At 47.4% G+C, this 26284-nt stretch overlaps 1 protein-coding gene across 4 annotated transcripts; it reads right to left on the minus strand.

The window, feature by feature from the left end:
- Nucleotides 1-279: 279 nt before the first annotated feature.
- Nucleotides 280-25597, minus strand: ZNF746 (zinc finger protein 746). 4 transcript variants are annotated; one of them, XM_034965187.4, is made up of 7 exons: nucleotides 25303-25597; nucleotides 21997-22296; nucleotides 21782-21863; nucleotides 20650-20763; nucleotides 5039-5230; nucleotides 4397-4522; nucleotides 280-2962 (listed from the first exon to the last, which is right to left on the minus strand). In XM_034965187.4, exons 1-7 carry the CDS (start codon nucleotides 25324-25326, stop codon nucleotides 1872-1874), a joined length of 1929 nt encoding a protein of 642 aa, XP_034821078.2. In that variant the 5' UTR covers nucleotides 25327-25597; the 3' UTR covers nucleotides 280-1871. The 4 variants fall into 4 exon arrangements, with proteins under 4 accessions (XP_034821078.2, XP_008972196.3, XP_034821076.2 ...); XM_008973948.5 differs by having other exon boundaries at nucleotides 280-2965; XM_034965185.4 differs by having other exon boundaries at nucleotides 21782-21908.
- Nucleotides 25598-26284: the final 687 nt, after the last annotated feature.

Consider the following 26284-nt stretch of genomic DNA (forward strand, 5'->3'; position numbering starts at 1 on the left):
ATCATATACAACGTAATGACGTAAACCATGTTTATATCCTGTTGGAAAGTGATTTGATGTGTTTTGATTCTCTCTCTAAATGTCAGTTTTTCTTCACAGGGTCAAATTTCTCTGGAATCTTCCATTCCTAGTTCTCAAGGTCAGTTACCTGTCTGGGTCCAAGGTGACCAAGCCTAGGAGGAGGGCACTAAGAAAGCTGACCAGACAGCCCCTTGGAGGGCATGTTTGGGGGCATCAGCGACAAAGACACATGCCTAGGAATGGAACCCAACAAACTGCCTTGGTGCTGGTTAGGTTTTATTTTAACAGGATGTTTTCTCTTATTTTTCAAAATATCAGTTATATCAATATTAGAAGTGTAAACAGGTACAAAATATACAGTACATAGAAACAATTTTCTTAACTAGTCTATCGCCTAATAAAAGTATGCATGAGGGGGCTGAATGAATGGGCACTGCCAGGTCCCTCCATCTGCAGGGGAAACAAGAGGACCAGTGGCTGCTTCAACAAAACAGGAATGGATATTTGTGTGGTAGGAACAGCACTGTGGTCGAATCAAGAAATCTGGGCCCACCTTTATGATGTTAGATGCTGGAATGAACAAGCCACTTGGCCCCCAAACCCAGCCTCGCGAGCTGTGCCCTCTGAGAGTGCACACATTAAGGAGGCTGGGGCACAGGGGAGGCGGCTGCTACAAGCAGAAGTTCCTTTGAGGCCTGGTGACTGGACTCTTGTCGGTGTGGGACAAATATTTTAAGAGGGAAAACCTGGAAATCTCTGCTCCCCCACAATGATGTTCCAGTAGAATGAGGCATCTCACCTGTTGCTCTTCCCCACTCATGGCATGCCACGTGTACCCACAGTGAGAGGCTGAGGTGTGTCCCCTCTGAGCAGTTTGCACCTCTAAAAAGAAATCCCTGTCCTGCTGCTTCCCAAGGTCACAGTAATGATCAAATGAGATGCATTTTGAAAATAAGAAACTACCACACAAAGTGAACAGGAGACAGAAGCATCTCACGGAGTGGGAGGCAGCCCCAGGTTGGGGTGGGCGGCCAGGCTTTGCTCCCAGCTCTGCTGAGAGCTAGACGTTTGTGGTGCAGCTCCCCAGTTTCAGCTTCTCCATCTCTCCAGACCTAACGCTGGGATTTCAGACAACTCGTCCTTATGAGGCCAGGGAGTCACACACTAGGGGACACCACCAAGTGCCCTTGGGACGGGTACCACAGATGGCCCAAAATAGAGAAAAGTTGGGGCCAGCACTTTTGGGGGGCCTTTTTAGGAGAGGCAAGCTGGGAAATGCAACCGCTACTCCCGGAGGGGTCCTTCCTGCTGCGCTGAGGTGTGCTCCAAGGGACCCAATGGCCCTCACTGCCCAGGGGCTTGGTGCGCTAGGCCCACTCAGCCCAACTGGGCAGAGCAGGGGCACACACAGGACCCCATCCCCAGGAGTCAGTGGGCCAGGGGTCCCCAACTGGCCAACCTTGCAACACACTATCAGACTCAGTGAGATAGTGACAGAAATGCACGCCCTGAAAACCAAAAGTACCTACAAAATTTAAATGGCCCTATTGCTATTTTCCAGCTTTTTCCTCAAGAATTAAAAAAAAAACAAAAAACAAAAAATAAAACAGGTTTGCAATTAAATTACTTAAAATTCTACGGCGCTCCCATTTCACAGAGAATTCTACTTGGTTTAGAGGTGGCAGCTGTCCTGGTGGATAGTTTCTCCTTCTCCAGTGATCATCAGTTCAGCAACTTGGACATTTGGTTCTCCCCGTCCCGCGTCTGCCTGAAGCTTCCACGCCGCCCTGCTGCCTGCACACGGGGCTTTTTACACGTGCGGCCGGCAGGGGCTATGGGGCTGGAGGCGCTCACATGTCCCCGCCATCGGTGGGTCCCAGGACGCTGAGGCCACAAGTCCAGTCGGTCACAAGGTCTGTGGAGGCCAAAGGTCCTTTGGAGGCGGGGCTCTTGAAGGGATCAGGAGGTGCGGGCGGCGTCGGGAGTGGCTGGCCTCGGGCCGGGGTCTTGGCGCCCGCTGCATGGTTGCGCTGGTGCTTGCGGAGGTGGTCCTTGCGGATGAAGCTTTTGCCGCAGACGGTGCAGGTGAAGGGCCGCACGCCCGTGTGCGTTCGGTAGTGGTCGATGAGCTTGGAGCGTTCGGTGAAGCGCTTCTCACACTCGGTGCAGGGGAAGGGCCGCTCGCCGGTGTGCAGCATGCGATGGCGGATGAGGTGCGCGGGGCGCGTGAAGCAACGGCCGCACTCCCCACACCGAAGGGCGCTGCCATCCCGTGCGCTGCCCCCACCGCTGCCGCCACCGCCGCCGCCGCTGCCGCCACCGCCTGTGCCCGGGCCCGACCCGTCGGGCGCCCCACAGCTGCGCTGGTGCGCGCTCAGGCTGACTTGCAGCTGGAAGCTCTTCCCACACGTGGCGCAGGTGAAGGGCCGGCCCCCGGGGGGCGCCGCGGGGTGCTTCTTCAGCCCTGGCTTGTGGCCAAAGCCTTTGGTCCGGCCAGGGTATTTACAGGGTTCGTTGAAGGGCCTTGGGGCCTGGCTGGGGTCCAAGATGGCCTCTCCGTTGTCCGGGGAGGAGTAAGGAAGCCCCTCGGGCCCCGTCCTCGGGTTCAGGCCCACTGGCGGTTTACACCGGAAATTCCAGCCCCACCGGACCCCTCCGAAGAGCCAGTCCCCAGGAGGGGTCTCCTCCTGGGCCACAGCAGGACTGAGCTCACCCATGTCCCTCTCAGGCCGGGCGGGCTCTCGCAGCCCCAGCACAGGGTCCTGGCTGGGGAAGGAGCTGCCCTGGCTTTCCCAGGCTCCTTCCTGGGCAGGACTAGGGAAAAACCGTGTGGCTTGGCCTGGTCCAAACAAGGTCCCGTGAGCCTCTAGGTCAGTAGGATGTACGGGTGTGGCCACCACCTCCTCTTCCTGGACTTCTGTTTTTATTACAATTTTTACATCTGCTGAGAAAGACAGAGAGACAGATACTGACCTGTCCCTTAACTGCTGAGCGAGCCACGATCTGCCACCATCACCTGCTCAGCAGCTGCGTGGCCAGACAAACTCCACCCAGGCCCTCGTGGCTGAGCCCAGAGGGCAGCTCAGCAGAGCAGCCTGGTGGCTGTGAGGCTGCCTCCCCCTCAAGGACACCAGTGTTCTGGCACCTTCACCACAGGACAAGCCACCATATCTGCTCCCCAGGCTCCATTTTTCAGTTTGGCTGTTAAGGCTAAGCATGAATTGATCCTCAGAAAGGAATTCGAACTGCTGCAGGCACTGTGCCCCACCACAGTGCAGGGAATGGGGGTTCAGACAGCTCGGCCACACACCAGCTGTGGGCTGCAGGCAGTTTCTAACCCACAGCTCATCTGTGAATGCCCACTTCACAGGTGTGAGGATTAAACCAGACAACATGTCTGAAAGCACCTTAGTGAGCTATTTGACATGCAGCAGCATTCAATAAACGGACCCACTAGCTAATGATAAAAATATTAGTGAATAAGAATGTGTTTGGCCAGGCGCGGTGGCTCACGCCTATAATCCCAGCACTTTGGGAGGCCAAGGCGGGGGGATCATGAGGTCAGGAGATTGAGACCATCCTGGCTAACATGGTGAAACGCCGTCTCTACTAAAAATACGAAAAATTAGCTGGGCGTGGTGGTGGGCACCTGTAGTCCCAGCTACTCGGGAGGCTGAGCAGGAGAATGGCGTGAACCCAGAGGGCGGAGCTTGCAGTGAGCAGAGATCGCCCCACTGCACTCCAAGCCTGGGGGACAGAGTGAGACTCCGCCTCAAAAAAAAAAAAAAAAAAAAAAAGAATGTGTTTGATTTTATATAAGCGTACTTCAACTTCACATTCTGAGGTTTCACATCAGGGATCTTGGCTATTAGCACGTTTTTTGGGTGCTAAAATATGACATTATTATAGTAACAGGTGACTGGTCTTCAAAACAGAAGTAAACAGAAAGCTAACAGATAAATTTGGTGGTGGTTCTTCTGAAATCGGCCTTCAGACACCTGTCTTTGGTAGTACCAATATCTAAGAAGTGGTTTCAGTTCAATTTTGTTTTCCTCCATGCCAGAGAGAAGCCACAGTTTCCTAAGCTGGGGAGGAGGTATATCCTTCAAGAGATCGGCTTATTAGAATAGACCACTTAACACCATATGAAAAAGCAACAGACTGAAACATGGATGTCCTCAAGAACGGCTGCTGACACCTATGATTTGGCAAGGAGATAAATAACAGAATGTGCAAAGGGTCATAAGAGTGCAGACACCCTAATGTCTGTTGGCTGGAAGGTCAGAGCAGTTCACCAGTGAAAATGGGATGCCTGGACTGAGGTACTCCCCACAGGCAAGCATGGCCCTTCCCTTCCTCCTCTCGCCACCTGTACCTTCCGTGGAGGCTGCTGTGTTGAGCTTCAGGGTCCCGTCCGAGCATGCTGAAGAGGGATGGTGGGGAGGGAGATCCGCTTGCCAGGAGGTGGGCGGGATGGTGGTGGAAAAGTTGGAATGGACACCTGCGGTAAGGGGAGAGCAGAGCCGGTGGGTTAGGGGACGGATGGGGAGGACAGAAGACTGTTGGGGAGGAGAGCAGGCTAAACTCTGAGGTCCCCCCACTGGGGGCTTTTCTGAGTGAGCATGAGGACCCAACCTCTCTGAACCCAGTGTCTTTTGTCCCCCTTTCTGAGGCACTGGGAAGCTCAGACATCATCAGTATGTTTCCCACGGGCCCCTCTCGAATAGAGGCAGCCAGTGACTTCAATGCCCAATGCTGGGGCAAGAGGAGCGGCCTCACAGTGATATAGGGGCCACTGGAACAGGGCCAGAGAGAGACCCAGGGACAGCATCAGCCACCCGAGAGAGGCTCGAGACAAGTCCTTTAGTACAGTCCTACCTCGAGACGGGAAAATTTCTAAAGTTGTCAGGCCGGAAGTGTTGAGGGCCCACAGCTCCCCCATGCTGCCACGAGCCCTCCCCTGTCCCTCCCGTGATCCCTGCAACTTGTTCCTTATGTCCCCGTCTCAGCCACTTACCAGAGGTGGCATCCGTGGAGATGTCTCCTGCTCCGGAATCCAGCTGGCTGAGGCCCCAGGGCTCCTCCCCGATATCTGGCTGCCCGGCTGCCCACGCCTCCACGCCCAGGGCCTGCTGCTCCTGGAGCTGGAGCTCACCCTCCTGCTTGATCTGCATCAAGAGGTCTGGGGCAGGAACTGGGGGCCCCGAGCCTAGGAAAGGGAGTGAGTGTGAGGATACAGCATCACGGCCCCTCAGCCCTGGGGCATACACGCATCCAACCGGAGAGAGAGACACAGGGGCCTTACAAGGGTCCAACAGCAAAAGAGCCTGGTGGGAAGGGAGGCAGCAGCAAACAGGATGGGAGCCTAGGGCAGAGCCTGAGGTCACATGGTATTGGGAATGCGGGTAGGGTAGGAAAGGCTGAGGTGGGGGAGGGGAAGAATACACAAGCACATTCTCAGGGCTAGGCTGGTGGTCCAGGGGGAGACTAAGTTGCCCTGGGGATGGCCTGCCCTCACTTGAAACACAAGAAATGCTGAACAAAAGTGAACCCCAAGTCCCCCTAAAACCTTCCCCCCTCATATATTTAAGTGAGTGCAAAAGAAAAGATCCCAGAGGCAAGAATGACAGAGAACACACAGAGTCAATCAAGAGTTACAGTGGAAGGCAAGTGACCTAGAGAGTTGTTGGAGTAGGATACAGGCCTTAGGGGCTGGGCTTTCATGTCATGTGAGGTTGGGAGTGTGGCTGAGCCGCCTGCCTGAAGCCAGGAGTCATAGGCTCTGGCCTGTCTGTGAGATGGGGACTAGGAAAACTCTGTCTGCCTGCGGGAGCCACCAGGAAGCAGCCTACTTGTCCAGGGCTATGTGTGGGAAAGAAACCCATAAAAACTTGGAATCCCATGTCCACACAGAATTCACACTACCCACACAGGCAGACACCATAAACTGAGAAATTCACAGAAAAATTGGCTGAGAGCCATGGCAACTCAGGAGGCCCCAGCATGGGCAAATGCAGATCTGCCTCAGAGGGGCACCCACACAATGCAGTCCACAGGGGGCTCCTAAGGGAAAACTAAAACCAGAAGAAAAACTAAAACTTACAAAACAGAAGAGGTGCCAAATGGCCATGAGAGTCATGGCAGAGTTCACTCCCAAGAACTAAAGAAAAAAAGGAGAGGCTGAAAGATACAGTAACCTAAGTATGTCTAAGATCATCAAAGAGATAAAGAACAGAATCTTTAAGGCAAGAACAGCAAATTATTTTGAAAAAGGTAGATTTGAAAAAGATCTCAACATTCTAGAAACGACAGAGGCAGCTGTGGAAATGAAAAACTCAAATGGATGGCTCTGGCTCAACAACAACAGACTGAACACAGCTAGAGAGAATATTAGTGACTTGGGAGAGAGATCCAGGGAAATAACCCAGAGTACAACACTGAGAGATAAAGAATGAAAAATATGAAAAAGTTAAAAGACATGGAGGACAGAATGAGAAATTCCAACACATGCTGGTAGAAATCCCAGAAGAAGAGAATGGAGAAATGAGTAATGGCAATAGGTAAAGAAATAATGGTTGAGAATTTTCCAAAACTGAAGGCATTGTAAGTCCACAGTTTGAAGGAACAGACCAATTCCCAACTAGGTAACAAAACAAACAAACCTAGACAACATTCATGTGAAATGGAACCACAGCAAAGACAAAGCGAAAAATCTTAAAACGTACCCAAGAGAAAATAATGACATTCAGACTACAGGAGATTTTCTTCAGCAACTAGGATATCAGAAGACAATGGAATATCTTCAAATGTTGAGAGAAAACATCTGTCAACTCATTTTATGAGGCTAAGACAATTTTTATTGCACAAACTAGAGGGGTAGTATATGAACAAATTTAAAAAATAATCTCATATATGAACAGATATGCAAAGATTCTAAATGAAAGAATTACAAATCAAACTCAGCAATATATTTTCAAAAAAGAAAAAGACATATTATGAACACATTGGGTTTATTCTGAGAGCTCAAGGATAACACTAGAAAATATAATATTATAACGAACAAAGTTAAGATTAATAGCAAAAACAATATAATCATCTCAACAGATGTAAAAACGGCATTTAGCTCTTCTATTTCTGACATATGGCTGGCTAGATGTGCAGAGAAACAGAAATTCCTCCCAATGTGGAATATCTAAAATTGCTGAGTAGGCTGGGTACAGTGGCTCACGTCTGTAATCTCAGCAGTCTGGGAGGCTGAGGTGGGAGGAGCTCTTGAGCCCAGGAGTTTGAGGCTGCAGTGAGCCATGTTTGTGCCACTACACTTCAGGCTGGGTGACAAGGTGAGACCCTGTCTCAAATAAACAAACAAAAAAAGCCAGCCTAGGCAACATAGAAGACCCTGTCTCCACAGAGGGGGAAAAAAAAGTTTTTAAAAAAAGTTAGCCAGGCATGGTGGCATCCCCTGTGGTCCCAGCTACTCAGGAGGCCCATTGTGGCCCAAAAACTTCCAGGTCAAGACTGTAGCTTGAAGTGGTCCTAAGTCTGCATTGGCATCAGATGACCAGCTGAGGAACACACACACATTCTCAGGAGGAAAGCATTTTAAACATAGCTTTCAAATAATCAATGAGCTCACAATTACACATCACCATCTCAAGAAAATCAGCACCACAAACTCAGCAGAAATCATGAACTGGAGAATATGACCAATGACTTTGGATATTAAAATTATCATATAAGGAATATAAAGTTCAATTATTTACAGAAATAAAAAGGGGGAATGAAAGTATGGGGAAATAAGACTATCAAAACTGACCAAATTTTGAAAAAGAATCAAATGTAACATTCTTTACAATGGTGAGAAAAAATAACTGTTGTTTTTTTTGTTTGTTTGTTTGTTTTTTTTTTGAGATGGAGTCTCGCTCTGTTGCCCAGGCTGGAGTGCAGTGGCGCGATCTTGGCTCACTGCAACCTCTGCCTCCCGGGTTCAAGCAATTCTCCTGCCTCAGCCTCCCCAGTAGCACTGGGACTACAGGTGCACGCCTCCAGGCCCAGCTAATTTTTATGTATTTTAGTAAAGATGGAGTTTCACTGTGTTGCCCAGGCTGGTCTTGAACTCCTGAGCTCAGGCAATCTGCCAGCCTCGGCCTCCCCAAGTGCTAGGATTACAGGCGTGAGCTACCACGCCTGGCTAATAACTGAAATTTTAAAATCCAATGTGTAGGTTAAACAACAGAATGGAAATGATTGAATGGTGAATAATGAACTAACTAGAAGATAGAAGAAATTATTCCAACCTTAACATAGAGACTGAGCTAAAAATATAAAGAGGGGTTCGAAGTTATAAAGGATAATATGAAAAAGTTCCAGAATAAAAGGTTAGAGAGAAAGGGGGCAAGGCAAAATTCAAAGAGGGAAGATAACACATTTTCCCAAATTGGTGAAACATTTCAGTGATTAAAGCAGGATAAAAGAAAATAAATCCACATCTAGACACATTGTATTAAAACTGCAGATCACCCAAGACAGAGACCTAAAAGCAGGGAAAGAAAAAATGCAGATCATCCACAAAGGAATCCTGATTAGACTGATGGCAGATTCTCAATAGCAACAACAAAAGCCAGAAAAAAAGGGCATATTATCTTCAAAAGCTAAGAGAAAATAACACTCAAGCTAAAATTATGTCTTTCCACTACAGTTGTCCCTTGGTGTCAGTGGGGGATTGGTTCTAGGGCACCCCATGGATACCAAAATCCCACAATACTCAAGTCCCTTATATAAATTGGTGTAGTATTTGCATATAACCTACACACATCCTCCTGTATACTTTAAATCACCTCTAGATTACTTATAATACCTAATACGACGTAAATGCTATGTAGATAGTTGCTACACTGTATTGTTCAGAGAATAATGACAAGAAAAAAGTCTGTATATGTTTAGTAGACACCTTTTTTCCTGAATATTTCAAATGTGCAGTTACCTGAATCCACAAATGTGGAATACATAAATACAGAGGACTCACTGTATAGGGATGAAATAAAGATATTTTCACACATATAAACACATATAAACTCATATATACACACAAACTGAGGGCTCATTACCATCAGACCCACAAAAAATAACTTCTAAAGGAAGAAAAAATTTCTAAAGATTCCTCTATAACAATAGAAATAGAATACATAACTGTCAAATTAATTTAAAATAACAATAGTTTGAAAAGGAAAAAACCTAAATGAATAATTCCCAAAGGAGAGGCAGGAAAAATACAGAAAAGGCAGAACTAAAGATTAACAGCACAATTTAAGATAGTAAAAAGAATCCAAATAAACTAATAACCATAATCAATGTAAATGGTCTAGACCAGAGCTAAGAAGAAAAAAGAATGTGAACCACATATCTAATTTTAAGTACTCTGGTAGTCATGTTAAAAAAGTAAGAACAGGTGAAATAAATGTTAACAGTACATTTTATTTAGCCCAAGATATAAAAAATGTTACTTCAACGTATAATCTATATAAAATGATTTATATTATTTTATACATGCATATTTTGTACTCACGGCTTGTTTTTGTACACGGTTTTTGAAATGCGGTATGTATTTTATCCTTACAGCACATTTCAAGTGCTCAGTAGCTACAGGTGGATAGTGGCTACTGTTTGGATATTTAAAAGGTAAAGGTAAAGATTTTCAGACTAAAACCAAACAAATCCCCCAGCTATCTGCTGTTTACAAGAGACATACCTAAACAGAAGGACGCAGAAAGCAATGTAAAAGAATGAAAGATGTACTAAGCCAGAACAATGTAAAGAAATGATGTAGCTATACCATATCACATGAAATAAACTTTGAAAGTAAAAATATTCATAGAAATAAAAAGAATTACTGCATAATAGAAAACTAACCAGGAAGATAAAGTAATTCTAAGGTGTTTTTTTTTTTTTTGAGATGGAGCCTTGCTCTGCTGCACTGGCTGGAGTGCAATCGTGCAATCTCGGCTCACTACAACCTCCACTTGCCAGGTTAAAGCAGTTCTCCTGCCTCAGCCTCCCGAGTAGCTGGGATTACAGATGTGTGCCACCACGCCTGGCTATTTTTTATATCTTTAGTAGAGACAGAGTTTTACCATGTTGGCCAGGCTGGCCTCAAACTCCTGACCTCAGGTGATCCACCCATCTCAGCCTCCCAAAGTGTTAGGATTACAGGCGTGAGCCACCACACCCAGCCAATAACTCTAATTTTTTAAGCTTATCATATAGCTTCAAAATAATAAAGCAAAACTGATAAAACTCTAGGGAGAAATGAACAAATCCATCTTTACAGTAGGGGATTTTGATATATCTCTCTGTAATTGATAAATCTAGCCAACTAAAGGTTATATAAAATTTGAGCAACTCTACTAACAAACCTGATTAAAGGGACCTAAGCAGATTCCAAACACAGAGAAAACACAAGCTTTTTAAGCTACAGAGCGTTAAGGAAAAATGAACACTTTCTAGGTCATAAAACAGACTTCAGCAAAATTTAAACGACTAGTATTTTACACACTGCATTTTCTAGCTACAACACAATTAAGTTTGAAATCAATAACTCCCATACATACTAAAAATTTAAAATATACCGCTTTCTAAATAATCTGAGTCTAAGAAAAAAAATCACAATGAAAATTAGAAGGTATCTGGAACCCAATATTAATGAAAATATTATCTATCAAAATGTATGGGCTACAGCTACAATGGTACTTAGAGGAAATTTTATAGCCTTGTATGTTTATATTAAAAAAGATAACACAGGGGCTGGGCGCAGTGGCTCACACCTGTAATCCTAGCACTTTGGGAAGCTGAGGCGGATCACGAGGTCAGGAGATCGAGACCATCCTGGCCAACATGGTGAAACCCCATCCCTACTAAAAATACAAAAATTAGCTGGGTGTGGTGGCATGTGCCTGTAGTCCCAGCTACTCGGGAGGCTGAGGCAGGAGAATGGCTTGAACCCGGGAAGTGGAGATTGCAGTAAGCCAAGATCGCGCCACTGTACTCCAGCCTGGTGAGAGAGCGAGACTCCGTGTAAAAAAATAAAAAAACAAAAACAAAAACACAGGTCAAAAATTAATGGGTTAAGCGTCAATGCAAGACATTAGAAAATAAATAACATTTAAGAACCTTTTCGGCTGGGCGCGGTGGCTCACGCCTGTAATCCCAGCACTTTGGGAGGCCGAGGCGGGCGGATCACAAGGTCAGGAGATCGAGACCATCTTGGCTAACATGGTGAAACCCCGTCTCTACTAAAAATACAAAAAATTAGCCGGGCACGGTGGCGGGCGCCTGTAGTCCCAGCTACTCGGGAGGCTGAGGCAGGAGAATGGCGTGAACCTGGGAGGCGGAGCTTGCAGTGAGCCGAGATTGCGCCACTGCAATCCGGCCTGGGCTAAAGAGCGGGACTCCGTCTCAAAAAAAAAAAAAAAAAAAAAAAAGAACCTTTTCAAAAGTAGAAGGAAATAATACATATAAGAGTATCATAAATTAATAAAAGAGAAGACAAAGATAGAATATAGTTAGTCAAAGTTGGTTATTTGAAGAGACTATTAAACCAATTCACCTCTAGCAAGGTTATCAAGAGAATGGGAGAGACAGCACCAATAACCAATTGGAAGAATGAAAAAGGGAACATAATGATAAATGCAGCAGAGATTTAAAAGATATAGAGGATATTATGAATGTTATTCCAAGTAATTTGAAAACTCTGGGGAAATGGACAAATTCCTAGGAAAATTTCAACCTGCGAAAACTAAAGAAGAAATAGAAAACCTGAATAGTCCTGTAACTAAAATAAATTACATCGGTAGTAAAAAATCTTCACCACAAAAAAAACTTAAGGCTCAGGTGGCCCCACTGGTGTTTTCTACTAAATGTTGAAGGAATAGATAATTCCAACATTACAAAAACTCTCTGAAAATTAAAAACAGAATGAATACATCATAGCTCATATTTTTAATACCAAAACCAGACAAAAACAGTCTGAGAAAAGAAAATTACAAGCCCATCTCCTCCATGAACAAAGATTCAAAAATCCTAAACAAAATAATTAGCATACAGCAATGTTCATAAAGGATCATGACAAAGTTAGGTTTATTCCAAGACTGAAAGGTTGGTTCAACATTAGAAAGTAACATGATTTACCTTACTAGCAGGTTAAGGAGAAAAAAATGTATAATCATCTCAATGGATACCAAAAGAAATTATATAAAATTCAAGTCATTACTGTTAGAAACACCTAGCCAAACACAGACATAGGAAACTTCTTTAGCCAGATAAAGGATATTTGTAAACAAAATCTTTAGCAAATATTATACTCAATGTGAAAAGTTAAAAAGTGTCCTCTTTAAAATCATGAACCAATAGGACACCTGTTATCATCATTTCTATTTAAGGATTTTCTGGGAGTTCTCAGTCAACACAATAAAACAAGAAAAAAACCCATAAATATTTAAAAAGAAAAAAATTATTACTCATAGATATGATTAACTTTTCAGAAAAACTGAGAATGATTAGACAATTAATAGAAAGGTTATTAGCATTAATGAAAATTTTAGTAGGGTTCCTAGATCATTATCAATAAATGAAAGACAACTACATTTTTATATATTAATACTGTGAGGTTTTTGAGAAAGCCTATCAGTTACAATTTTTCTTCCTTATCAAGGGTCTTAACAAACACAGAAAGAAAACAAAAGAGGAAGACAGGTGAGGCTAATCTATTTTTATTACTGATAATTCAGGGCATAATTCTGCATAAAGGGCAGGGACATTGGAATGCGCTCTTGTGATAGGAGAAAAAGCATTTGAAGAGGGGTATTCTCTGCCCTCAAGTCCCCAACAGCAACAAACAGAAAATGCAAGTTAAAAAAAGATACCACTGACAAAAGTGATTAAAAAAAAAAAAAAAAAAGAACCTAGGAATAGATCTAACAAAATATGTGCAAGACCTTAATATAAAACTTCATTGCGACATTATAGACAAACCAAATGGAGTGACTTAGGACATTCACAGATAACATGACTGAATATAGTAAAAGTGTCAATTCTCTCCAAAATGTTAATAGATGGAATGCAATTGCAACCATAACCCCAACTGGAATTTTTCATGGAACTTGGTAAGGCAGTTTGAGGGGCTATCTGAAAGAGCAAAGGAAAAGAAGAACCAAAGTGCAGTGAAAAAGAAGCAGGGTCTCCACCTCATAGCACCACAAAAGTCCATTTCTGAAGGATGAAGAACTTGAACATGAAAGACGAACTCTGAAAACCTTTAGTAGGAAATATGAGAAGGTGCACTGGTGTACTACAACATTGAAGAACGTAAACATTTCTTAATTGCTTAAGACACAGAAAGGACAAACCACAAAGGAAAGACTAGTAAATCCAAGTACATTAAAATGAAAAGCATCTGTTCTTTAAAATATACCACAAATGGAGAAGATAACGGCAACACACATAGTTGACAAAAAGGTTAATATTTAGAATACGTAAAGAACACTAACAGGCCAGGCACAGTGGTTCACACCTGTAATCCCAGCACTTTGGGAGGCCGAGGCAGCAGATCACTTGAGGTCAGGAGTTTGAGACCAGTCTGGCCAACATGGTGAAACACTGTCTCTACTAAAAATACAAAAATTAGCTGGGCGTGGTGGTGCACACCTGTAGTCCCAGCTACTTGGGAGGCTGAGTTAGGAGAATTACTTGAACCCAGGAGGCGGAGGTTGCAGTGAGCCAAGATTGCACCACTGCACTCTAGCCTGAGCAACAGAGCAAGACTCTGTCAACAAAAAACAACTTAAAAAATGCAAAGAAGACATAAACACGCATTTCACAGAAGAGGAAGGACAAACGGCTCACCAGTAGAGGATGTAATGCTCAATCTTATTAATTAGGAAAATCCAAGTTTTAAACCATAAATTTTAAACCATTTCACTCCCACCAAACGGGCAGAAATAAAAACAGCATTTCCCAGGGTGGTGAGGATGAGGTGTGATTGGAACCCCCAGGCCCTCCTGGAAATACCAGCTGGTATCCCCACTTGACATCACCTGGAAAAATTTGAATACATGTCTTTTCTTTCCTATGACCCAGCAGTTCCGCTCCTGGATCTACACCTAGAGAAGCTTTTACATATGCATAAGAATGTTCACACCAGCAAAAAAAAAAAAAAAAAAGAAAAGAAAAGAGACAACACAAGCACCCACCAACAGTAGAAGGAATAAATACATTGTATTATGGTCACAAAATACAAAACTGTAAAGTGGTGAAAATCATGAAAATGAATGAGTTACAGCTATACTACATTAACATGGATGGCTCTCAAAAACATAACGGCAAATGAGAAAAGCAGGTTAAGGAAGAACATATGTGGTATGATTCCATTTACAAAAAGTTCCAAAGCAGATAAAACTAAATGTGTTACTTAGGATACATACTGAGGGAATAAAAATGTAAAGAAAGGCAAGGGACTCTATTTCTGAATTTTCAGTTTATGTATACTATAAGAGGAAGGAAGGGGTGTGATCAGGGGAGGACGGGGGTCCAGGAGGTTCAAGCTGTGGTCTCTCTCATGCTGGGTGTTGGGAATATGGGGTTTACTACTAATCTCTAAATGTCACACGAATTTTGTTTTGTATGTATTTTGCTTGTTATGTATAATACACAGTAACAATGTTGTAAAACAGGGGTCCCCATGCCCCGGGGAACCTGGACTGCACAGCAGGGGGTGGGTGGAAGACGAGCAAGTGAAGCTTCATCTGTAATTACAGCCACTCCCTTGTCGCTGGCATTATTGACTGAGCTACGCCTCCTGCCAGATCAGTGGTGGCATTAGAGTCTCACAGCAGCGCGAACCCTATTGTGAACTGTACATGCGAGGGGTCTGGGTCACACTCCCTTCTTATGAGATGGAACAGTTTCATCCCCAAACCATCCTCCCGGTCCCCCATTGGTGGAAAAATTGTCTTCCATGAAACTGGTCCCTGGTGCCAAAAAGGTTCCGGACTGCTATTTTAAAAGAAACAAAACACAATATTTTTAAAAAGGAGAAAAACAGCATTTGATACAATATAACACTTGTTCACAATAAAAACTTTTGGGTAGCATGGTTAGAAGGAAATGTCTTTAACAGTATTTTCAAAAGCCAAAGGCAAAAATCATACTTAAGGCTGAAACTCTAGAAATATATCTTGTCCACAGACAGGATGCCAGTATCACTGCTGCTATTCAATGATGTCCTAGTCAAACTGCTAAATAAGAAAAATAAAGTTATAAAAAGTTAAAAAACAGACACAATCTTCGTGTGATTTGTAGAGGATATAATTACCTACATAAAAAATCCAAGAGAATATAAAGAAACAAACCATTAGACATGAGAGCAAGATTTTTTTTAATAAACAAAAGTCAACAGCATACCTGTACACCTGAAATAACTAATACATCTAATAAACTGTAAAAATCTCATTTATAATGCAAAACAACTATCAGAAGAAAACTGTAAAATCTTATTCAAGCACATAGAAGCCTTCAATAAATGAGTGTTCCAATGAGTAGAAAGGCTAATGTTGTCATGAGAGCAATTCTCCAGAAATTAGACTGTAAAGTCAATGCAATTCCAATCAAATTTCCAACAGGATTTTCTTAGGAACTTGACATACAGATCCCAAAATTCATATAAAAGAACAAAGATCCAAGAATAGCCAAGACAATTTTTTGAAGAACAAGCAGAGAAGGATTAGTCTACTAGATATCAAGGCTTATTATGAAGCTAAAAGAGCAAGCTGTTGGTGCAGAGACTGACAAAGAGACCAATGACACAGAAGCAAGCACCCAGAAACAGACTTGTGCACATGCAGAAACCAGCTCAGGACAGAATCGCATCACAAATCAGTGGAGAAAAGCTAACACATTCAGCAAACTTTGTTGGAAAATCAGACCATCGTTGTGGGAGAAAAAACCGAAACCCTCCCTTGCAAGCTACACAAATTTTAATTCTAGATAAATTAAAGACTTAAATTTGAAAAGCAAAACTTTAAAAAATTTATTAAAAAAATAGAGAAGAGTATCTTTCTGACCTTGAGTGAGGTAAGCAAGGATATCTCACTACAGAAAAAGCACAGATCATAAAGGAAAAGACTGACATGTTTGACTCTTTCAACAGTGAAAACTTCCATACAAGAACTACAACGTTAAAGACCTGCCACCGACACGGAGAAAATGTTTGTAATGCAAATAATAGACAAAGGATTTGTATCTAGAACACATACAAAGAAGCCCTGAATCAAGAAGAAAATGAAGAATATCTCAAAAGAAAAACAGAAGACAACTCACTGGAGAAGCAGCCAAATAATCGTATGAAAAGGGCGTGCAACTTCACTAACAGTAGGGAAAATACAAGTTGAAACGAGAGGCCATCTCACCCCCATCAGGTCGGCAAAAATGTAATTATGGAAACTGGGCACACGTTAGGAAGCAAGTTCTAGGAGCACCCGCTGGCACTGGGTACCCCTGGGGAGGGCCATACAGTAACGGAAGAGATGAAATCAAGCCTACGACATGGTGAGGCCACCGCTGGGTCTACTCCCTGGAGCAGCATCCCCAAGGGCCACAAAAAAACAGGCGCAAGAACGCTCACTACAGTATTGCTTGTGAGAGTGAACAATCAGAAAAAGCTTAAGTGCCAATCAGTGGAGGAATGGAAAATAAATTACAATATAGTTGCTTCTGGAATATTAAGCATCTGTTAAAAGGAATGAACTTGATCTACATGTATCAACATGGATAGGTCTGAAATACAGAATGAGTGATAAATATAATGACATCTATGTAATTTTTCAGAACACAAAAAACCGTATTATATATTGTTTACAGCTACCAAAGTACACAGCAGACGTTTTAAAATGTGGATACAAAGAATAAACAGAAAATTCCTAGGGAGGCCTGGGAGACCTAAAAAGGGATTTAAATGCTATCAGAAATACATTATTTCACACACACACACACACGTTTTAAATTTTGAAACAGCATACATTCAGCAAATAGTTATTGAATTCCTACTCTGTACTAGGCAATACTCTAGGTTCCTAAAATGATTAAACAGGTAAAAATTTTTATACTTTTGAAATTGACATTCTAATGGAGGAGACCTGACATACGATGAATCTATAAATAGGAAACATATATATTATGTGACACTGTCTAACACGGAAGACCCAAAGCAGGAAAGTAGGCCTGGAGTCCTGGGTGGGGAGGGCCTGCAGTGCCGATGACACGAAAGGCCTGCAGGTGGGACCTGCCTGAGGAGGACTCCCAGTAGAGGGCACTGCGAAGGCCCTGGCACAGGGCAGAGGGAACAGCACCAGGGATGGTGCAGCTGGGCAGAGTGAGAGAAAAGTGGAGGAGGTGAGCTGACGGTGCGGGTCAGATGGAAAGCCAGGACTTGGGTCTAAAAGGGATTACTCTGCTGGGCTGAGGCAAGACTCTGGGGGATCAGGGCAGGAGGAGAGGGGCTGGCAGGAGATGACGGGCCTACGTGGCAGAGTAGAGGGGACAAGGCCAAGTAAGAAGACAGACCATTCAGGACCACGGAGGGCCCTGGTAACCGAGGTTGGAGAGGTTTTGGTGGAAGGGGTAACAGAGTGGGAGGGAAGGTGCAGGAGACAGCAAGCGCAGATGTCCCCAAGGGGCTCTGCCACAAAGGGGAACAGACGAGCGGGCAGTGGCTGCCGGGGTAGAGGTCAAGGCAGGATTGCTTGTATTGCCCTTGAGAAGATGGCATGAGGTGGGATCTGGTGCCAGATCGAAGTGAGGCTTTGGCTGGAGGGTTGACAGTTTAGCAGTCACAGAAGTGAAGGCAGAGAAGGGGGCACTGGTGCAGGCAGATGGCGTGGAGAGGGCTGTGCGAGTGGTGCGTTTCTCTTTAAAAAAAAAAAAAGGGTTAAAATATAAAACTGTTCTCAGCTGTGCACCATACAGAAACAGATGAGCTAGGTTTGGCCCTCAGCCACAGTTTGCTGGCCCCTGGGCTAAGGAGACACGGTGTGACTGCGTGGCAGAGCGCCCACTGAAGTCGCTGGTCGTGAATGTCACGTGACACCAGCAGCCAGCTTACCTGGTTCTCTGCAGCCATGTGCAGCTGCTTGGCTGCAGGTGCAGAACACCGATGGATTTCACTAAGTGGATACAATGAACAAAACAGGGGCAAGAGTGCTGAGGGTGTGTGTAAGGGGGGACCACAATGGTGGGCATGGAGGGAAATGAGGATGAGTCAGGGCAGTGAAAAGGCAGCAGGGTCGATGGCTTGCAGGTCTTGAAGGACTGGAAAACTGCTGGAATCAGGACACCAGACGGAATTGAAGGGACGGCAGGAGGCGGCCAGGGAGTGGTGTGCTGGAGATGGAGATGGTGGGTATGGTAAAGTCACTGTCGTCACAGTCACGGATGGCTGTGGGATGGGTGAGGGGGGCACAGGACAATCAACAAGGAGGCTGCCATGGCCAAGACTAAGGGCAGGAAGAGTGATGAGAAGAGAGGGAAGGTCTGCAGAAGTAGCAAAAAGACAAGGCCTGAGACCCAAAGGCAGGGTCTCTACAGAGGGATTGAGGCTGGCAGAGGCACAATCTGAGGGGTGAGGACCCTGTCCCCAGTGGGCCTGGGCTGAAGACGGAGGCAGGGAAGAGGATGACAAGCACTCAGAGGGCTGCAGTCCCCTGGAGCTCAGTCCGAGCAGGGAACACTCAGGACCTAGCGGGTCTGCTGAGCCCTGAGTCCCACAAGGCTCAGTGGAGGGATGTGCAGGAGGTGAGGAGAAGGGGAGGTGAGGTCTCACAAGGGGATGGGTCAGGCCAAATGTGGCAAGGGATGAGCTGGGAGTCCTGGCTTCTCAGACAGAGGGGACAGGGATAAACGCCACACAGATCCCTGCCAACAGGCTCAGGATGGACAGTGGAGTTTGTGTCTACTCATCTTGTCTACTGGTGGGTAGAGGCCACGGATGCTGCTGAACATCATACGGTGCAGCTAGAGAGTGTTACAGGGTCTTACCAGCAACCAGCGTATTTCCAGCCCCTCTTTACTCTCATTGAATGATGCTGTGGAAGTGAGGGAAGCCTCCACACATGGTGTAAATACAATGAAACCCACCCACCCAGAACCTCCCACCCAGGCTAGGAAGCTGGGGACGCGCATAGGTTGTAACCCTCTTTTCCAGCCCAATAGTATCTGTTCTCAGCCATCTTTCTGTCCTCTAGTGTTCAGCACTGTCCTTGACACCTAGAAGATTCTTAAAAATGCATCTGTAGAGCTAAACTGTCAATGTCCCGATGACGACTGGCAAAGCGGCCAGCCCGGAACATGCTTCTGCCCTTAGGAAACTGCAAATCTGACTGAGATGAGATGACGGACATGGGGGATGCATTTAATTTAACGCAAGTGGCGCACAGGAGGGCCTCTGCGGAACACCACCTTTCTCAGTGTCAGACGAAAGGGAAAACCAAAGCAGGTGGGACGGTCAAGGGCGGGTCTTCTGGAGGAATCAGGGGTCGAGCCTTGCAGAGATGTGGTCTCCCTAGTCAAATGACCCAGCAGGTCTTCACTTTAGGAATTTGGTTTTTCTCCTGTGTCCACCTGTCCTTCCCTTAACTTTCAAAGGTGCTGACTGGCTCCAGGGAAATCTGAGACGCTGATATCTGGTAACAAGATTCACCTTAAATAAATGTGTGCTTCTAATAATACCAAACCATAAGGCTGACCAATGTAGACCAAAGTAGCTCTACAACTGCTACTGGTTTAAATTAAGGTTGGTTCTTGGAGGCAAGGCTGACTCTTTGCAAAGCTTTGGATTAATTTTGTTGTCAATATACAGCTGACCTTGAACAACATGGGTTTGAACTATGCAGGGCCACTTATAAATGGATTTTCTTCTGCTTCTGTCACCCCTGAGACAGCTAGACCAACCCCTCCTCTTCCTCCTCAGCCTACTCAATCTGAAGAAGACAATGAGGAGGATGACCTTTATGATGCTCCACTTCCACTTAATGAGTAATAAATATATTTTCTCTTCCTTATGATTTTCCTAGTAACATTTTCTTTTCCCTAGCTTATTGTAAGTATCACTATGTAACAACAGAACATACAAAATATGTGTTATTGACTGTTCATAGTATCAATAAGGCTTCTGGTTAATAGGAGACTACTAGCAGTTAACTTTTTAGAGAGTCAAAAGTTATACATAGATTTTTGGCTGCGTGGGACTGGGGGCTGGTGCCCCTGGCCCCTGCGTTAAGGGTCCACTATGCTCCTGCCTTCCCTCTCAGTGTCCTCCTCTCCCTCCCCTCAACCTGTGCCCTGCCTTTGTCTCTTCCTAAAAGATTAGGTTTGCCACCTGTTTCCCCGATAGAAAGTGTTCGTTTCTGGAGCATTAGCTGACTAAGTTAGAGATTAAAACTCAACTATAAAAAACTCAAGACATAAAACCTGTAAGTTTCATGTTTCTCCTCGACTCTCTCTGGAAAGATCACACCCTTCCTGGCCTTTCCATCTCTGTTTCCCGCACAATACCTGATGCCTCCCTGGCCTTCTCCCAGCCCTTACCTGGACTGGGGTCCACAGGAACATCTGGAATCTTGGGGCCAGGGCGGCGCCAGTTGCAGGGCTCCTTCCCTTGTTCAATCTGGGAGAGGACCTCGGGCTTGGAGATGGCGTAGTCTGAGGAAAGACAGAAGGTTAGTTTTTGCCACGTTCCAGTCAAAGCTGGGGACAGTCATCCCGGAAAACCAACAATGGTCTAGAAACGAAATCTCTTGATTGTCACAAAGCAGTAGCTCTCAACCACAGGCAATTTTGCTCCCTGGGGGCATCTGGCAAAGTCTGGAGACAATTCTGGTTGTCATGCCCAGGGCTGGGGGAGAGGTGACTGGCATCTGGAGATGCCCTGAGAGACCAGGGCTGCTGCTCAACATCCTACGATGCAGAGGATGCCCCCGACACACAGAATCACCTGGTCCCAAATGTCAACAGTGCCAGGGTGAAGAAACTGCCACAGAGCGCGCACGTTAAACAGCAGTGCTCTTGTGCTGACGAAACATAACCTCACGTCTGCACCTGCTCCTGCCCTCTCTAACAGGTCTCACTGCCCTCGGCTCCGGGGTCACACAGAAACCATTAGGAAGAGGAAACCAGCCCAGGAAGAAACAGAGTCCAGGCCCTTCCTGGGCAGGATTAAACAAGGAGAAGAGCAGTAGCCCCAGGGGCTGAGGGAAGCAAAGTTTTGAGGCATGAAGAAAATGTCTGCTGCAAGCAGCACCGTCTGCCCACGTTCTCCACTGACCTCGAGGCACGTTGCCGTAAGGGCCACGCATGTTTGTAGGAGAAGGCTGAAGGAAAGAGTCTTTCTCAAATGTGAGTCAATTACATACTGGATCTGAGAGCAGATGGGGCCTTCCCCGCTCCAAGTCAGCAAGAACAGAAAGGTCCACATCCCGGGCCTGCGTAGGAGAGAAGCCACCGCCGTTCCCAGACTGGCATTCTGGGAAACTCAACACAGGGAGAAGGGAGCTTTTAACTCCATCACCCAGGGCTCATCCTTCACAAAAGGTAACAACTTGCAAGGTCAACAATGTTTCTGGTGATTTATATAACACTGACATGAAAACAACTACGTGGAGGGAGAACTCTGAGGACTAGCAAAATCCCATTTAACAGAGAAATGAGTGTCAGGCCTTACCCAGGGAGACCAGCGTCTCGTAGTTGCCCCTCATCACGTGCTTGTAGAGCTCCTTCTGCCAGTCCTCCAGCTTGCCCCACTCCTGCTCGGAGAAATACACGGCCACATCATCAAAGGTCACGGGCACCTGGAACCACAAGTGTCACACTCGCTCACCCACACGCTCACAGGTTTGGCCGCTTGGGCTCCCACACCCCAAGGCGTCCCAGGGCTACCTTAGGGGACTCCCCCTTGCTGCCCGGGGGCAGCCGCAGGATCCAGAAGTTCCTGTTGCGCAGCAGGTTCTCCACGTTCTCCAGCCGCCTCTGCAGCAGCCCGTACTCCTGCAGCAGGGTCCCCAGCACGGCCCACTTGCCCTCCAGCTGGTTCCCGAACTCCACGGCTGTCTTCTCGCAATCAGCCAGCTTCTTCTCGGCCATCCCGGTTCGACCTTCTAGGGAAAGCAGGCGAGCAGCCTGCGATTCAATCTTCCTCTCCATGGCCTGAATCGTGGCTGCCATCGTCCACGGAGAAATCTTTCAGAAACAAAAGAGAAACTGGCATGACTCATTCCATCCACTGTCTTCATTGAGCCCCTCTCTCCCTAGGCATGGGGGAGTTGGGCTGGGAGTCCATATGTGTGGACAAGTGGGGCTATCCTGCACCACATGCCAGATCTCAGGTTGGCAATCACCTGCTTGGGTATGTTAGGTCTATGTCTGGGTGGGTGCCTTTACTCCAGGCCTCTGCAGCACAATGCAGACCCTTATCATGGTGCTTATCACCCTACACAATAATTTCCTACCCACACCTACACTGGGCTCCCTGAACATGGTATTGCATCTTTTCATACCACTGTCCTTGACACATGGCAGGTACCCAGTGCAATTTTGCTACGTAAACAGTGACTTAGCATTGCTGGGCATTTTAGTGGAGAAATGGTAAACTGCAGATTTACTAGAGCGCAGCCTGCACCTCCCCTCATGATTACACAGGAACTGTCTACTGATGATGACCCAGCAAAAAAAACAGCTGGTTCACTGAAACAGCACAAACAAGAGTATTGCTCAATTTCTTTTTTCTTTCTTTTTTTTTTTAAAGCATCTCATGTCCCCTTTTAACAAACATAAAAATCTAATGGCCAGTTCCTCTTCCCCCAGGACAGTCTCATTTTGTCACCTTCCCATCTGCCCCTCCCCCGCAAGCTAAAATCCCCATGACTGCAAATCTCCATCAGTCCAGAGTTAGGCTTTTTGACACTGCCTGAGCCCTACAAGATTCTTTCTCTTTCCCAATTCCCACCCCCTCAAGGTAAAAATGACGGCCTCCGACATTTTTGTAGCTGTACCAGGAGCAGTGACGTACCCTGCAGTCTGGTGAAGAAAGTACATATATGCCACAGTTAGACTTGTATATGGGCAGCAACCATCTTAATTAGAGACGGGGGCCTTCCCTGTCATTGGAAATGTTCACATGGCGTATCAGTGACCGGCAGCTGGGACAAGGAAGAATGGGCACATTTTGCGGTGGGTAGGGAGCTGGACTGTTTGAGCCACCCACATCTGAATGTGGGACCTACAGGGCACAGAGGAGCTCCTGGTATCGGGACCTGAGGATCGACGCCTCCTTACAACATTCTGCAAAATAATTCCTCAACAAAAGGTTGGTGATTATTTCCAAAATGAAGAAGTAGCTACTAGAAACCAGTGTGGATTCACTTAGAGAAAGTCACTGAGAACTAGAATGCGGATGGACAGCTCAAAAAATAGAGACAAAAGGAGAGTTTGAGCAGAGGGAGAAACAAACTTGTCTAGGACAGTGCTTAAGATACTGTCTATTTGGAAGGAAGCAGGACCCAAAGAAGGTAGGACTCTAAGGGGTCTTCAAGCTGGGAGGTTCTGGACAAGCTGAACTGTTTCTAGGCGAAAACCCCAATGCGGGTGGGAGTCTTGCTCTCAAGGAGTAGGTGGTCCTACAGCACCTGAGTGGGCCAGCGTGGTTCTGGGCTTGAGTCCACCCTCCACCTAAGGCCACTGTTCCTTCCCTCACCTCTCCTTTCTCAGATCAATCCCTGTCACGTGATCCCAGACGCCAAGAGTTTACTCCAGAAGCTTCCTTTCAACTGGTCACCAGCTCCCCATCCACTGAAATCCTACCCATCCTCCACGTGCATTATTATGGGCTTTGTGTGGCATGAAAGGGACCTCTGCTAAACTACTTTATTAAGAAAATATTAGTCTTTTACTCATGGACAACAAGGTGCATGGTTTTCTTACAGTTCTGATGGGGCCAGGAAACCCTGTGTAAGGCCTTCACACTATGTGGTGGGAGGTGGCGACTGCGCTGCTCACTCCAGCCCAGCTTCTTACTGACAAGTGGCTGGAATATGTGGGGCTGTCCTTGGACTCCTGCCAGGGGAGCTGAAACTCTTTGCTTGAGAGGAGCTGATGGTAAGAGGAGCCGGATCCCTCACCCACTGCCCACCCGCAGGATGAAGTCCAGGCATGCAAGCCCCTTCCTAGTCTCTCTCTGCAGACTCCTTTCCCACTGCCTCCAAACCAAAACCATCTTCTCCAGGCTCATGGACTCCCTTCTGTGCCTGCACACACCCTGCACTGTCCCGTCTCTCTGCGCCTTTGCCCAGGCACTCCTCCCTCCCTGAAAGCACCACCGGTCTAGCTGGGCCTGAAATCCTAGCCGTCCCTAAAAGCCCGGCTCAAATCACAGAGGCGCAGAGCATCAGGCCAGGAGGGGTGGACAGCGGTACCAAGAGGCCCCCTGACACTCCTTCCCCCGGAGCCCACCGCCAGCTTCCACCTGGGCGCCAGCACTCACCCCTTTCTGTTTTGCACGATTATTGCCCGCGTACCTGTCTGCCTGGTCCTTGAACACACAGCCACTGTGTGTCTTTTCACACTTTCCAGCTGGGTAAGCCTGGGCAAGTTAAGTTCTCTAGGCCCCGGGTTTTTCTTTTGTATGACAGAGATTAACACCAGTACCCATCCCACAGGCTTGCTGTGAGGACAGACTAACGCCTCAACAGGGCTTGTTGAAGTGCGTGGCTCTATATTCCCTTCCGCGCCGACCCCGGGAAGCTGGGCACGTAGTGGGTGTCGGTGTATGCGGATTCGAAGCCGGACACCTCCCAGGTGCCACCAGGCCGCTGCGGGGGAGATGGAGAGGGACCCACAGGCCGAGCGCCAGGCAGAGAAAGGAGCCGCGGGTGGGGGGGCACCCAGAAGGAGGGGACAGCGGCTGGGGCGGGGGCAGGAAGCCCCGGAGGGCCCAAAGAACTTGGCGTGGGGCGGCCCCGGCGCGGGGACAACCGTTCCGCCAGCGCTCGGCTTCGGCTCGGAGTGGGGGCCCGGCCGACCGGCGCAGTAGGCCCCGGCGGACCCCGCGCCCCATTCGCGGGAGCCCCAGGCCCGGTGGTCCGGCCCGGACCCCGGAACCCCTCCCCAGGGCCTGCGGCGCCGTGTGCCGGGGCCGGGCCGCCTGGGGCCCCCAGGCCGCGAGTCCCTGCGCGCGCGGGTCGCCCTTACCGGAGCCGCGACCGCCTCGGCCATGGCCCTGCGCTGTCCCGCCCGGCCCGGAGGAAGTCGTCGCCGCCGCCGCGCGCGGCACCACGCAGGCCCGGCCGCCCGGTGCTCTCCGCAGGCGGCGCCTGCCTGGCCTTTCCTCTGCCGCCGCTCCTCGCTGGCTGCCCCTGCGCCGCGCCGCCCGCAGTCGCGCCGCCTCCGTCAGCGCCCGGCCGGTCCACACTGCATCCTGGGAGCCGGCGCCGCGGCCCGGCAGACGAAGGCCCGTGAGGCTTCCTGGAGGCAGCGCGGCCGCACAGCCCCACCTGCAGCCTGAGAGGCGAACGGCAGGCGCTGCGCCCGCCTGCCCGCGGCCCCGCCCCGCCCAGCCCCGCCCGCGGGGCCCGACGGGAGGACCCAGCGACCCCGGGCCGACCCCGCGACCCTGCGACCCTGCGACCCCGGCCGGACTGCCGAGCGCGGGGGGAGTCACTGCGCTGGCCCCGCGGCCCAGCCCGAGGACTCGGTTATTGAAAGGGTCCCCCTCATGGGACCCGCCTGGCCGCGCCCGCGGGCGAGCACGGGCTTCCGGGCAGGGCGGCCCCCTCGCCCTGGGATGCCCGGCTCCCCTTCCCCCGCCCCACGGGCACTTCTCCTGCCCGAGGTCCTGGGTCTGGAGGTTTAGGCTATTTTGGGGAGGACAGATGTAACTCATGCCCACCTGTGTTTGAAATGGAATAAATACTTCCAACAACAGGAATATAGTTCGGTAAACCCCGGTAGGCAACCACTTAGCATTTTCTGTAATGGGTTTATTACAGTACTTTTTTTTAATGGCATGAGCAATGGGACGCAATACCATCATTTAAAATTATTTCGGTGAAGGTCTTGGTAGGGACAGATGTTCATGATGTTTTAAGAGAAAAAGCCTGTCCAGGACGATCCTGTCTTTGTTTTAAAAATAACATTTTAAAACAATATAGGACATATGTAGCGTCATATACTG

Source organism: Pan paniscus, chromosome 6, assembly GCF_029289425.2.
Source record: "Pan paniscus chromosome 6, NHGRI_mPanPan1-v2.0_pri, whole genome shotgun sequence".
NCBI lineage: Eukaryota > Metazoa > Chordata > Mammalia > Primates > Hominidae > Pan > Pan paniscus.